This window comes from Carcharhinus amblyrhynchos, chromosome 1 (genome assembly GCF_965287045.1).
Source record: "Carcharhinus amblyrhynchos chromosome 1, sCarAmb.v2.hapA, whole genome shotgun sequence".
Lineage (NCBI taxonomy): Eukaryota > Metazoa > Chordata > Chondrichthyes > Carcharhiniformes > Carcharhinidae > Carcharhinus > Carcharhinus amblyrhynchos.
This window is the reverse complement of record NC_137324.1, coordinates 12,651,626-12,667,172: the sequence shown is the minus strand read 5'-3', so window position 1 is coordinate 12,667,172 and position 15,547 is coordinate 12,651,626. Positions and strand designations below refer to the sequence as shown.

Genomic DNA, 15,547 nt, shown 5'->3' with positions numbered 1-15,547 from the left:
CCCCCCCCGCTTCCTCGATGCCTCCTGTCCCTCTACATGTCTTTATATCATCTGCAAGCTTAGCAACAGTGCCTTGAGTTCCTTCCTCCAAATCGTTAATGTATATTGTGAAAAGTTGTGGTCTCAGCACTGACCCCTGAAGCACACCACTAGTCACTGGCTGCCATCCTTTATCCCCACTTTCTGCCTTCTGCTAGTCAGCCAATCCTCTATCCATTGCCAGGATCTTACCCTTAATATATGGGCACTTTACCTATTTAACAGTCTCCGATGCGACATCTTGTCAAAGGCCTTCTGGAAATCTAAATAAATCATGTCTACTGGTTCTCCTTTATCTAACTTCCTTGTTACCTCATCAAAGAGCTCTAACAGATTTGTCAGACATGACCTCCCTTTGACAAAGCCGTCAAGTCCTAATTTATCATGCACTGCCAAGTATTCTGCAATCTCATCTTTAATAATGGGCACTAAAATCTTGCCAATGACCAAAGTTAGGCTAAACGGCCTAAAATTTCCCATCCGCTGCTTCCTTCCTTTCTTAAACAACAGTGTTACATTAGCTACTTTCCAGTCCTCTGGGACCCTCCCTGCCTCCGGTGATTCCTGAAAGATCACCACCAATGCCTCCAAAATTTCCTCAGCTATCTCTTTTGGAACTCTGGGATGTAGTCCATTTAGTCCAGGAGATTTATCCACCTTCAGACCTTTCAGTTTCCCCAGAACCTTCTCCTTAGTGATGGCCACCACACTCACCTGTGTCCCTTGATTCTCCTGGAGCTCAGGCATCCCACTGGTGTCTGCCACCGTGAAGACTGATGCAAAGTAACTATTCAGTTCCTCTGCCATTGCTTTGTTTCCTATTATTACTTCTCCAGCCTCATTTTCCAGTGATTCAATGCCTATTTTTTGCCTATTTCTGACCTTCTTTACATTGAAAATAACTCTTCCTATCTTCTTTTATATTGCCAGCTAGCTTACACTCATATTTCATCTTCTCCCCCGTTATTGCTTTTCTAGTTGTCCTCTGCTCGCTTTGAAAGGTTTCCCAATCCTCTGGCTAACGTTATTGTGAATGGGGGAAGCCATCTTGCTTTAACTTGCGGTCTCAGCTATCAGCTTACGTTCACCTCAAAACACTCCACCCTAATCTAACTCGCACCGAGTTCCCTTCACCCATCACCCCTGACCTACACTAGTTCTGAGTCCTGAAATATCTCCTCCTCACAGTTCTCATGATTGCCTACCACTCCATCCATGGCCTCTCTCTACATAATCTCTGTAACCGCATCCAACTCTACAATGCCTCTATGGTCCCTACAATCTTCCAATTCCAATCTTTGGCAAATTCCTAATTTTCTTCGCTGCATCGTTGGAGGCTGTACTTTTAGCTGCCTGTGCCCGATACTTGGCAATCCCCTCCCTGAAGCTCTGTACCCCATATTCCTTATCCTATAAATTGCTCTTTGAAACTGACTCCTTGGTCTAGCTTTTATTCAAGCGGTCTTTGTGTGGCATACACCAATTCTTTTATCTGATACCATTCCTGTGAAGGATATTTTACAATGTTAAAAATATCATAGAATCATAGAATCCCTACAGTGTAGAAGGAGGCCATTCAGCCCATCAAGTTTCCTGTCCCCGCATTTCCATCGTTATTTCCCCGACGCACATTGGAACACTAAGGGGAAATTTAACATGGCCAATCAACCTAACCTGCACATCATTGGACTGTCATATAAAGGCAAGTTATCATTGTTGACAAGTGTACGATGGTGTTCGGTAGAGAATTCCAGGATTTGGATCAAACAGGGAGTGCTTTACATAGAAGGAAACGTAGAAATAATGAAAATAAAGGGGAGACAATGGTCTAGTGGTATTATCGCTAGACTATTAATCCAGACACTCAGCTAATGTTTTGGGGACCCGGATTCAAATCTCGCCACAGTGGATGGTGGAATTTGCATTCAATGAAAAGTAACTGGAATTAAGAATCTATTGATGACTACAGTACCATTGTCGATTTTTGGAAAAACACATCTGGTTCACTAAATTGACCCTTGTGGCAGGAGGTTAACAGTGTAAATGTGTGGGGATACGGGAATAGGGCCTGGGTGGGATTGTGTTCGGTACAGACTCTGTGGGCCAAATGGCTTCCTTTTGTACTGCAGGGATTCTCATGTCTCTTAGAGAAGGAACTCTGCCACCTTTATCCGGTCTGGCCTACATGTGACTCATAGAACATAGAACACTACAGCACAAACAGGCCCTTCGGCCCACAAGTTGTGCCAATCATATCCATATCTACCAGGCCTATCTATAACTCTCAATCCCATTAAATCCCATGTATTCATCCAGAAGTCTCTTAAAAGACCCCAGCGAGTTTGTCTCTACCACCACCGACGGCAACCAATTCCACTCACTCACCATCCTCTGAGTGAAAAACTTACCCTTGACATCTCCTCTGTACCTACTCCCCAGCACCTTAAACCTGTGTCCTCTCGTAGCGACCATTTCAGCCCTGGGAAATAGCCTCCGAGAATCCACCCTATCTATACCTCTCAACATCTTATAAACCTCTATCAGGTCGCTTCTCAATCTTTGTCTCTCCAGGGAGAAGAAACCTAGCTCCCTCAACCTATCTTCATAAGTCATAGCTCCCAATCCAGGCAACATCCTTGTAAACCTCCTCTGCACCCTCTCAATAGCTTCCACATCCTTCTTGTAGTGAGGCAACCAGAACTGCACACAGTACTCCAAGTGGGGTCTGACAAGGGTCTTATAAAGTTGCGGCATTACCTCCTGACTCCTAAACTCAATCCCTCGATTAATGAAGGCTAGCACACCATACACTTTCTTGATCACATCTGCCACCTGCAAGGCCAATTTAAGAGTCCTATTGATGTCCTTCAACTCCTCAACACTGCTAAGTGTCCTACCCTTGATATTGTACTCCTTCACCCTATTGGACCTGCCAAAATGGACCACTACACATTTATCCGCGTTGAAGTCCATCTGTCACTTCTCCGCCCAGCCTTGCATCCTATCTATGTCTCACTGTAACTTCTGACATCCCACAGCAATGTGGTTGACTCTCAACTGCCCTCAGACAACTCGGGATGGACAATAAGTGCTGGCCAGCCAGCGACGCCCATGTCCCACAACTGAATAAAAGAAAACGGTGTTCTTATACTGCATTAAGCCTAACTTTAATACTCTCAGTACCCAGAAATAGCTACATGTAAGAGAATCCATTCACACTATGAATCTCATCTGATCTGCTCCATTAGAGTTGGTAGATAGGAAGGTACCTCAGGGAACCACATCACCAATTATTCAAAAGATCACTTGAACTACACTCCATTTTATGTATTTACACTGGAAGGCCAAATTGGACGTGGGTCGACACTTTCCTTACATTGAGCTGATGTGGGAGTGAGCTTACCACAAGTGTTTCCCATGTAAGAGACAGCACAGACGAAATGGAGGTTGCAGCTGCTTCTAACCCCCTCATAGAAAACAAACGGCAATCAAATATGCAGAATAATTATCCCATCTTGCATGATTGATGATATGACTCAATAAAAATGTCAAACGGAATAAGGATTCAAGTGAGGCCATTGAATTAATGCCTCCGATGCTATTGTTAGACTGAGTTGCCTCTTGAATGCTGTCATTTCAACAGCGTATGCATTAATCCAGCACCATCACACTGCCAGGTTCAATAACTCGGTGCATACAACACCTTTTGGTAATGACTCATGTTAATCCAGCTCCCTCAAGCTATCAGACTTAGTTACCCCTCCTAGCCAGCGTCCTGCGGTAATGACTGTATCCCTACCCATCCAATTCCCTCATTCTGTCAGAGTCCGTCATTCATCCTACCCTCCACCTTCTGCTGTTGGCTGCTGTTGATTCTATCCTGTTGCACTGCCAAGCTCAGTATCTCATTGCGCCCAACTTCTCCTGTTAATGGCTGATATTAATTCCCCTTCCTTGCATAAGAACATAAGAAATAAGAACATAAGAAATAGGAGCAGGAGTAGGCCATCTAGCCCTTCGAGCCTGCCCCGCCATTCAATAAGATCATGGCTGATTTGAAGTGGATCAGTTCCACTTTCCTGCTTTCTCCCCATAACCTTTAATTCCCTTGTCTATCGGAAACCTATCTACCCGTGACTTAAATATGTTCAGCGAGGTAGCCTCCACCACTTCAATGAGTAGAGAATCCCAGAGACTCACCACCCTTTTGAGTGAAGAAGTTCCTCCTCAGCTCCGATCTAACCTGCTCCCCGCCCTTATTTTGAGGCTGTGCCCTCTAGTTCTGCTATCCTTTCTAAGTGGGAAGAATATCTCTACCTGTATCCTATCTAGCCCTTCCATTATCTTGTAAGTCTCTATAAGACATACTGCACTGTTCAGTTGAGTAACTCCTTCCAGCCCTGGGTTACAATAGCTCTAATGATATTAAAGCTGATCCTTCATGCTCCCAGGATTAGTAACCCTTTCCAATTAATCTCCCGCATTAACAATGGCATCCTTCCCGCTGAGAATCCAACTACAGTTAAAGTTTATTTATTAGTCACACGTATTCTTACATTAACAATGCAGTTAACTGTGAAAATGTCTGAGTTGCCACACTCCAGCACCTGTTCGGGTACACTGAGGGGGAACTTAGCCCAGCCAATGCACCTAACCAGCACATCTTTGGACTGTGGGAGGAAACCAAAGCACAGAAACCCACAGAGACACGTGGAGAACATGCAAACTCCACACAGATAGTGACCGAAGGCCGGAATTGAATCCAGGTCCCTTGCGCTGTGAGGCAGCAGTGCTAAGCATTGTGCCACCATGTTTCCCCATTGCTCTACCTTGCATGGACAGACTTTAAAGTTTCTCAGTTAACATCCCATTTAAGAACTACATCCCTTACTCATGTACTGCTGAGTCTTTTTAAGGCTCTGGTGAGACCACATTTAGAATAGTGTGAGCAATTTTGGGCCCTGTATCTAAGGAAGGATGTGATTGTCTTGGAGAGGATCCAGGGGAGGTTCACAAGAATGGCCCTGGCATTGAAAGGCTTGATGTATGAGGAGTGTCTGAAGACTCTGGGTCTGTGCTTGTTGGATTTTAGTGGGATGAGGTGGGGGGGGAACCTCATAGAAACTTACAGAATAATGATAGGAGTGGAAAGAGTGGACGTGGGGACGATATTTTCATTAATAGGAGAGGCTAGGATCCCAGGGCACAGCCTCAGAGTAAAGAGGAGAACTTTTAGAACTGAGATGGGGAGGAATTTCTTCAGTCAGAGGGTGGCGAATCTGTGGAATTTATTGCCACAGAAAGCTGTGGAGGTCGGGTCATTGAGTGTCTTTAAGACAGAGATAGATGGGTTTTGAATGGTAAGGGGATCAAAGGTATGAAGAAAAAGCGAGAGAATGGGTTTGAGAAACTTATAAGTCACAACTGAATGGTGGAGCAGACTTGATGGGTCAAATGACCTAATTCTGCTCCAATATCTGAACAGTACCGGCCATATAAATGCTACGGTTACAAGGGCAGGTCAAAGGTTAGGAATCTTGCAGAGAGTAACTCACCTCCTGACACCCCAAAGCCTGTCCACTGTCTACAAGGCACAAGTCAGGAGTTTGAGGGAATACTCTCAATTTGCCTGGATGGGTGCAGCTCAAACAACACTCGAGAAGCTCAACACTATCCGGGACAAAGCAGCCCACTTGATCGGCATCGCATCCACAAATATCCACTCCCTCCACCACTATCACAGAGTGGCAGCAGTGTGTACCATCTACAAGATGCACTGCAGCAATTCACCAAGACTCCTTCGACAGCACCTTCCAAATCAGCACACAACCAACTAGAAGGACAAGGGCAGTAGGTACGTGGGAACATCACCGCCTGGAATTTCCCCTCCAGGCCACTCGCCACCCTGACTTGGAAACATATCACCGTTCCTTCACAGTTGCTGGGTCCAAAGTCCTGGAATTTTCTCCCTCACAGCACTGTGGGTGTACTTGTGCTTCTGGCTAGCTGGTCACACCCTGGGAGCAATAATTCTTTTAAAATGGTGCTGATCCGGTTTATCTTTTTGAGTCTGCACCCTGTATTATTTACTGACTGGTGTTCAAAATCATTAGTCTGGACAGAGCAGATCGGGAGAAACCGTTCCCATTGGTGGAAAGGTAAGATACCAGAGGTCGAATAGGCTGAGGCTTTTTTCCTCTGGGGTGTAGGAGACTTTGGGACGATCTGATGGAAGTCTGTAAAATAATGAGGGACGTAGATCAGCTAAATAGTCAACATCTTTTCCCAAAAGGTAGGGGAGTCTAAAGCTAGAGGGCATAGGTTTAAGATGAGAGGGGAAAGGTGCAAAAGGGTCCAATTCTTTTACACAGGGTGGTGAATGCCTGGAACAAGCTGCCAGAAGTAATAGTAGATATTGGCATAATTTTGTCTTTTAAAAGGCATGGGTAAGATGGATATAGAGGGATATGGGCCAAACATAGGTAATTGGGACTGGCTTAGTGATTAAAAAAAAAGGCGGCATGGACCAGTTGGGCTGAAGGGCCTGTTGGGGCAATACTATAACCTCTATGACTCTGTGACTTAGAGGACAGTGCTTTAAGGTGAAAGGTGAAAGAACTAATGGCAAACCTCTGACACTCTGAAGGCTTCACTCAGGAGATTTTAGTATCGACTTTGAGCCGTGTGAGAATCTATCCCAGGGTTGCTCCTTCTGGCACAGTCAGATGAAAAATGGTCTGGCCTCCTGTCCAGCCTCCTATGAGAGCACACCAGAGTGAAAGAAAAATGCCAGCAGAGGAAATCACAAGTCAGCAACTCATCCAATCTTTCGGGGTATTCTCTCCTCTTTGCAGCTGAACCTTCCAGGTGGAGACCTCCCTTAGCAGAAGCAGGGGAGGCAATGGTGCAGTGGCATTTTCACTGGACTAGTAATCCAGAGACCCAGGATAATGCTCTGGAGACCTGGGTTCGAATCCTACCACAGCAGAGGGTGAAATTTGAATTCGGTAAGGATCTATCCTTGAAATTCAACCGATGACCATGAAACCATTGTCAATTGTTGGAAAAACCCATCTGGTTCACTAATGTCCTTTAGGGAAAGAAATCTGCTGCCCTTATCTGGTCCGCCCTATATGTGAATCCAGAGCCACAGCAATGTGGTTGACATTCAAATGCCCTCTGAAAGGGAGCTAGGGATGGGCAATAAATGCTGGGCCAGCCAGGGAAGTCCTCATAAAATGAATTTAAAAAAAGAGATACCTGCTGCCTCACAGCGCCAGGGTCCCAGGTTCAATTCCAGCCTCGGTCACCGTTTGTGTGGAGTCTGCACTTTCTCCCTGTATCTGCATGGGTTTCCTCTCACAGTTCAAAGTGAAGGAGTGGCACGAGGTGAGCTGCTCACACAGAGAGCTGGCTTCAATCGGCGGAATGGCCTTCCTCTGTTATATGACCTCTCTCTGTGGCTATGTGATGTGTATTGGTGCTTATCCAGCTCCTTTACAATAGTGACCTCAGCAATGTCTTCCACGAGCCTTCAAATGACAGGGACTTCCTTATTCACGGTCATGCATTGTAAACAGCAGGAGTTTGCATTCATGTAGCAAATTTGTGGCAGTCTGTTCTTGGTATCCAATGTTGCTGGGGCTATGGAAGGGATGCTTAAAACCAACAATTCCACTGCCAGGCTGGTAGACGGTGAAATGTTCAAATGTTGGCTTTGGTGGTCAATGAATGGCAATTGTTTGCCAAAACCAGGAGAAGCTGAGCCAGCAAAATTGTTGTCAGCAAAAGACCTTCTGCAGATACAGCTCAGTTGGACTGGGAGTTGCACAAAACAGTTGGATATTAATGGGGGAGAATGTGCAGTATGTCAGGATTGTAGTGCAAGGTGTCAGCTATGACTTGGACAACATTACAGCCACCTTTGAAATCCGAACATCGTGGTTTCAATTGCTACACGTGGGCGTGAGAACGTGACCTAAGCAGAACCTCCAATGCAATACTAAGCGAGTCCTACACTGTTGGAAATGTCCTCTTTCTGATCATAAGAACATAAGAAATAGGAGCAGGAGTAGGCCATCTAGCCCCTTGAGCCTGCCCCGCCATTCAATAAGATCATGGCTGATCTGTCATGGCTCAGTTCCACATTCCCGCCCTCTCCCCACAACCCTTAATCCCCTTGCCTATCAAAAACCTATCAACCCGCGTCTTAAAAATATTGTGAGGCAGCCTCCACCACTTCAACGGGCAGAGAATTCCAGAGATTCACCACCCTTTGAGTGAAGAAGTTCCTCCTCAACTCCGTTCTAAACCGCCCCCCCTTTATCCTGAGGCTGTGCCCTCTAGTCCTACTGTCCTTTCTGAGCGGGAAGAGCCTCTCCACCTCTATCCTATCCATCCCATTCAACATCTTATGCGTCTCAATGAGATCTCTCCTCATTCTTCTAAACTCGAATGAGTACAAGCCTAGTTTATTCAACCTCTGCTCATATCTCAACCCCCTCAACTCCGGTATCAGCCGAGTAAACCTCCTCTGCACTCCCTCCAAGGCTAAAATATCCTTGCCTAAGTGCAGTGACCAAAACTGCACACAGTACTCCAGCTGCGGCCTCACCAGTGCCCTGTACAGCTGCAGCAAGACCTCCCTACTTTTATATTCAATCCCTCTCGCTATGAAGGCCAGCATCCTATTCGCCTTCCTGACCACCTGCTGCACCTGCAAGCTGGGTTTTTGCGACTCATGCACAAGGACCCCGAGGTCCCTCTGCACCGTCACATGCTGCAGCTTTTCGCCACGTAAGTAATAGTCCTTCCGACCATTATTCCTACCAAAGTGGACAACCTCACATTTGCCAACATTAAATTCCATTTGCCAGTTCCTGGCCCATTCGCCCAGCCTATCTAGATCCTTCTGCAGACTCTCCACACCCTCCGCATAATTTGCCGTTCCACCAACCTTGGTGTCATCAGCAAATTTCGACACCCTACACTCGGCTTCCTCCTCCAGATCATCTATATAAATGGTGAATAGCTGAGGCCCCAGCACTGACCCCTGGGGCACTCCACTAGTCACCAACTGCCAATCCAAATAGCACCCATTGACCCTCACTGTCTGCCTCCTATTTGACAGCCAATTCTCTATCCACGCTGAGATCAGATCTTCTCCTGAAGGATGTAAAGGATCCCGGGATGCTATTCAAAGAAGAGCAGGGGAATTCCCTGGTGTCCTTGGCAACATTTACTCCAAACCCAATCTCACTAAACAAAGAACACATTATCTGGTCATTATCACATTACTTGCTTGCAGGCCCTCAAATTAGTCACTATGTTTTTCCGATGTCAAAACAATGATTGGACTTTTAAAGTATGCTTTGGGATGCCCTGAGATCGTAAGGCAACTTGCTGTTTCCTTCACCAAAAATTGAACTTTTATTTCTCCGCACCCTCCGCTACTCCCCAGCCCCCACCCTCACTCAACATTCCCATGTCTAATGGCCTTCTCTGGAATTCCAAAGCCTTGCTGCTCAAACTTAGAAGGGATTATTATAGAATCATCATAGACTCCTGCAATGCAACTAGGGGAATTTCACAGTACTTTCATTGCAGTGTTAATATAAGGAGGCTATTTGGCTCTTTGAGACTGCACCAACCACAATCCCACCCAGACTCTATCCCCATAACCCCATGCGTTTACCCTAGCTAGTTCCCCTAACACTAAGGGGCAATTTAGCGTGGTCAATCCACCTGGCCTGCACATCTTTTGGACTGTGGGAGAAAACCAGAGCACCCGGCCGAAAGCCATGCAGACATGGGGAGAATGTGCAACCTCCACACAGACAGTGACCCAGCCTGGGAATCAAACCTGGGTCTCTGGTACTGTGAAGCAGCAGTGCTTATCACTGTGCCAACATGCCTCCCTGGTTTTATGCCTGCCCCTGCTAGGTTGACGAAACTACCACGGCCAGTCCGACAGTCCGGCACTCATGTTCTTGACAGTAGAGCAAATTGAAATTCTTCAAATTCTTTGAGTAGATTACCAGAATTCCCAGGAGCTTGCCTCTGACCCTGTCCTCTCTTTCTTTCTCCACAGTTTCTCCAAGATACACTGGATGCTCTCTTCAGCATCATGATGGAATTTTCAAACAACAACACATATGATAAGCTGGTGTTTGATGCCCTGGTAAGATCTCAATCCCTCTGTTTATTGTCACATCTGTAACTTCTTTGATTTGATTTATTATTGTCACATGTATTAACATACAGTGAAAAGGATTGTTTCTTGCGCACTATGCAGAACATACCGTTCATAGAGAAGGAAATGAGAGGATGCAGAATGTAGTGTTACAGTCATAGCTAGGGTGTAGAGAAAGATCAACTTAATGCAAGGTTAGTCCATTCAAAAGTCGGACAGCAGTAGGGAAGAAGCTGTTCTTGAGTCAGTTGGTATGTGACATCAGATTTATGTATCTTTTTCCTACTGGAAGAAGATGGAAGAGAGAATGTCTGGGGTGCATGGGGTCCTTAATTATGCTGGCTGCTTTGCTGAGGCAGCGGGAAGTGCAGACAGAGTCAATGGATGGGAGGCTGGTTTGAGTGATGGATTGGGTTACAGTCACCACCTTTTGGAGTTTGTTGCGGTCCTGGGCGGAGCAGGAGCCATACCAAGCTGTGATACAACCAAAAAGAATGCTTTCTGTGGTGCATCTGTAAAAGTTGGTGAGAGTCATAGCAGACATGCCAAATTTTCTTAATCTTCTGAGGAAGTAAAGGCATTGGTGGGCTTTCTGAACTATAGTGTCGGCATAAGGTGAGGTGCAGTGGGGTGAGTGGGGGGGGATGGTGTGGAACCAGGGCAGGTTGTTAGTGATCTGGACACCTTGACTATTTCAACTTTGATGCCATTGATGTAGACAGGGGCATGTCCTCCACTACTCTTCCTGAAGTCGATAATAATCTCCTTTGTTTTGTTGACATTGAAGGAGAGATTATTGTCGCCGCACCAGTTCACCAGATTCTCTATCTCATTCCTATGCTCTGTCCCATCATTGTTTGAGATCCTACCCACTACGTGGTTTCATCAGCAAACTTGAAAATTGAGTTGGAGGGGAATTTGGCCCCACAGTCATAGAGTATAGAAGGGGGCTGAGAATAAAGCCGGTGTTAGGGATCACAGGGAGGAGGTGGTGTTGTCTATCCTTACTGATTGTGGTCTGTGGGCTAGGAAGTTCAAGATCCAGTCACAGAGGGAGGAGTCAAGGCCCAGGCCATGGAGTTTAGAGATGAGTTTCGTAGGAACTAAAGAACAAAAGAACAAAGAACAAAAAAAGCCTGGGAAACAGGCCCTTCGGCCCAACGAGCCCACGCCGCCATCTCAACACCACCAGTCCCCCTCTCCACCCACGACCCTTGTCTGATGTTTTATGGCCATCCAGATTGAGGGAAACTGATTTAGGGACAATTTATTACTGCCAATCAGCCTAACAGCACATCTTTGGGGTGTGGCAGGAAACCCACACAAGCATGGGGAGAATGTGCAAACTCCCACAGACACCAGCCCGAATCCATGTGTCTGCACAGCAATCAGTGATAGTCACTGAGCTGTCGTCTTGCCCAGTATCTGGTCCAGTTTAGGCACACACTAACGACATGAAGCACTAGGCCAATCTCGAACAACCAGGAGCAGTCCAAGTATGACCCATCGCGTGTATGCCCCTCGTTGGACACAAGGCGGACCAACTTAAAACCTATGAATGAAAAGGAAAAAAAAACATTATTATTGTACCATAAAACATTATTATTGTACCATATTGTACTGCTTCTGTAACTGCTTCTGGAAAACATTCACTGTTTTAGTCTCAACTACTTTCTATACTAACGAATTCCAAAGGCTGGCCACTCTCTGGGTGAAGAAATTTAATCACAGAATCACAGAAGGAGGCCATTTGGCGATCGATCGAGCCTGCACCAACAATAACCCCACTCGGGTCCTGTCCTATCCCCCTAACCCCACATATTTACCCTCCTAATCCCCCTGCCATTCAGTTTCAATTTATCCTAGCCAATCAACATAATCTGCATATCTTTGGACTGTGGGAGGAAACCGGAGCACCTGGAGGAAACCCATGCAGATACAGGGAAAATGTGCAAACTCCACATGGACAGTCACCTGAGGCTGGAATTGAACCCGGGTCCTGGCGCTGTAGGGCAGCAGTGCTAACGACTGTGTCCCATGTCACCTCCTCATCTCTGTACTAAATGGTCTACCCTCTATCCTCAGACTATGACGCCTAGTTTTGGATATCCCCACCATCCGGAACATCCTTCCTGCATCTACCCTGTCTAGCCCTGTTAGAACTTTATAGGTTTCTATGAGATCCACCCCGTTGCCATTCTTCTACATTCCAGCAAATGCAATCCTAACCACCTCAATCTCTCCTCATATGTTACTCCTGCCATGCCAGGAATCAGTCGGGCAAACCTTCTCTGCCCTCCCTCTGGAGCAAGCATATCCTTCCTTGGATAAGCAGACCAGGACTGCGCACAATATTCCAGAAGTGGCCTCACCAAGGCTCTGTATAATTGCAGCCAGACATCCTTGCTCCTGATCTTGAACCCTCTCGCTATGAAAGACAAGGACACAGCTATCCACAGGGTGAATTAATCGTCTTTGCTGGCTATTGGAGCATCAGGTGTTGGAGGAAGCTCTTAAAATGAAAGTTGCTTCTTTTGAATAAAAAAGACAGTCATAGCTGGTCACCGACCCTAAAATAACTCGCAAATAGCGCTGTACTTTTTTAAAAAATGTCGTTTTCAGTCACTCAAAACCATGTTACCCACAGGGGCTGATTAAAAATGTTTCTAGCTGAGGAGAAACCTCAGCTGGAAAAATCCAAAGGTACCAAGCTATTGCTCTTAAATAAAGATCAAAGAAAATTACACAGGAACAGGCCCCTTCAGCCCTCCAGGCCTGCACCGACCATGCTGACTGAATGAACTAAAACCCCCCTACCCTCTATTCCCATCTTACTCATGTACTTGTCAAGTCGCCCCTTAAAAGCTACTCTCATATCTGCTTCCACTATCTCTCCCGGCAGCAAGTTCCAGGCACCCACCACTCTCTGTGTAAAAAAAAACCTGCCTCGTACATCTCCTATAAACATTGTCTCTCGCACCTTAAACCTATGCCCCCTGACTCTTTCACCTTGGAAAAAGCTTCTAACTATCCTCTCTGTCCATGCCCCTCATAATCTTGTAGACTTCTATCAGGTCGCCCCTCAACCTCTATCGTCCCAGAGGGGAAGAAACCAAGTTCCTCTAAACTCTCCTCATAGCTAATGCCTTCCATGCCAGGCAACATTCTGGTAAATCTTTTTTATGTCCTCTCCAAAGCCTCCATGTCTTTCTGGTAGAGTGGCGACCAGAATAGAACACTATATTCCAAGTGTGGCCTGACTAAGGTTCTATAAAGCTGCACCATGACTTGCCAATTTTTAAACTCAATGCCACAGCCAGTGAAGGCAAGCATGCCGTATGCCTTCTTGACTACCTTCTCCACCTGTATTGCCACTTTCAGTGAAGCAGGAATAGGCCATTCAGCCCTTCGAGCCTGCTCCACCATTCATTTTGGGTCATCTTGACTCGCAACATCAGCTCTTTTCTCTCCTTAAAGCCATTGCCAGAACAGCTGTGAATCCACCGAGTTGTCTCCCACACTATGTTGGCGGGAGAGATGTCAGGGCTGGTCGGAGTGAGAACCCGGCCAAACTTTTGTGGCCATCTGTTTCTCCTAAAATGGATGATGATAGCAGCTGCTCACAGTGGCGGGAGGAAGAGGGGAGCCCAGGGCTGAGGAGCTCTGCCCACCCTGCTGCCTCTACTCCTTTCGGCTGGCAGGATCATGGACTTCCCGTTACTCCAGCCTCAGTGCCAACAACACCATTGGGCCAGCAACCCTAGTACATTAGGTCGGCCCCCCCACTTCCCAGGGTGAACAGTCTTCCTGGGTCTGAAATAGCCCTGCCCAAAATAGCATCAGCCATGCCAACATAGCAACCACCTTAGAATCATAGAACCCCTACAGTACACAAGGAGGCCATTCAGCCCATTGAACCAGCACTGACAACAATCCCACCCAGCCCCTATCCCCATAACCTCATGTATTTTCCCTGCTAATCCCCCTAACCTACATATCTTGGGACACTTAGAGACAATTTAGCATGGACAATCAACCTAACCCACACATCATCGGACTATGGGACCACCCGGAGGAAACCCACGCAGACATGGGGAAAATGTGCAGACTTCACACAGACTGTCACCCGACGTCGGAATCGAACCCGGGTCCTTGGTGTTGTGAGGCATCAGTGCTAAACGCTGTGCCACCGTGCCACCCACTTTGATCACAACCTGACGGCCATTTTGACTACCCTCTGCTCTCCTTCATGGCCAAGGTAAAATCTTTGTCATCTCCAGCGGTGATGATTACAACTTACTGTTGTGACTTTAAATTAGCTCGGAATCGAGGAAACAATGAAATAAAAACAAAGTGCTGGAAAATCTCAGAAGTCTGACAGCGTCAGTGAAGGAGAATGGGGCCAACGTTTCGAGTCTGGGTGACCCTTTGTCAAAGCCGTGGTCAGGTGGAGCTCTGTTGAAGGGTCATCCAGCCTCGAAACGTTGGCTCTATTCTCCCTCCGCAGGTGCTGTCAGACCTGCTGAGATTTCCCAGCGTTTCCTGTTTTTGTTCCAGATTCCAAGCACCTGCAGCATTTTGCTTTCGTGAAACAGCCAAGTGTTGGTTGAAGTTTGGCCTTTCATTTTCACTGGAGCTGGGTGATTCAGTCCCACGTGCCTGCTCAGCTAATTAAGCTCAGCCGCTGGGGAGATCCAGCTGTTCCGAGTGCGCCAATACTGTCAGTCCTGGCACCAACCGCACCTCACTTTCTAATGACCTCTGCTGGAAAGCAATCACCCGTGCACGTCTGGTGAGAAGAGCGTTGGCTTCAGTCGTAATCGTGCTTCAAAAGTCAACACTGAAAGTTTCTAGTTGACTTTGCAGAATACCTGTTGATGCTGATGGTAGCCTCGGCTCACTGGCATCGATTGACCAGCTCCAGTTGCCTCGGAATAGATGGCAGTAGCTTTTCACCTTGAACTGCCCTAGTCTACAAGGATATTGATTTTGATGGTTAGCCCATGTTCAAAATGAATGGTGGAGCAGGCTTAGAAACATAGAAGCTAGAAGCAGGGGCTGGCCTTTCGAGCCTGCTCTGACATTCATTTTGATCATGGCTGATCATCGAATTCAATATCCTGATTCCCCACCTTCTCCCCATATCCCTCGATCCCTTTAGCCCCAGCGGTCATATAGAATCATAGGATCCAACAGTGCAGAAGGAGGCCATTCAGCCCATCGAGTCTGCGCCAATCACAATCCCACTCAGACCCTATCCACATAACCCCTGCATTTACCCTAGCTAGCCCTCCCGACACCCTGGCACTGTGAAGA

At 46.7% G+C, this 15,547-nt stretch overlaps 1 protein-coding gene across 1 annotated transcript in view; it reads left to right on the top strand.

Moving 5' to 3' along the window:
- LOC145346307 (dedicator of cytokinesis protein 2-like) overlaps positions 1-15,547 on the top strand; it is a 1,149,449-nt gene that overhangs the window by 327,252 nt on the left and 806,650 nt on the right. Inside the window, exon 20 of the mRNA XM_080193520.1 lies at positions 10,130-10,219. Within this exon, the coding sequence (XP_080049646.1) occupies positions 10,130-10,219 (90 nt within the window). The remainder of the gene's footprint in view (positions 1-10,129; positions 10,220-15,547) is intronic.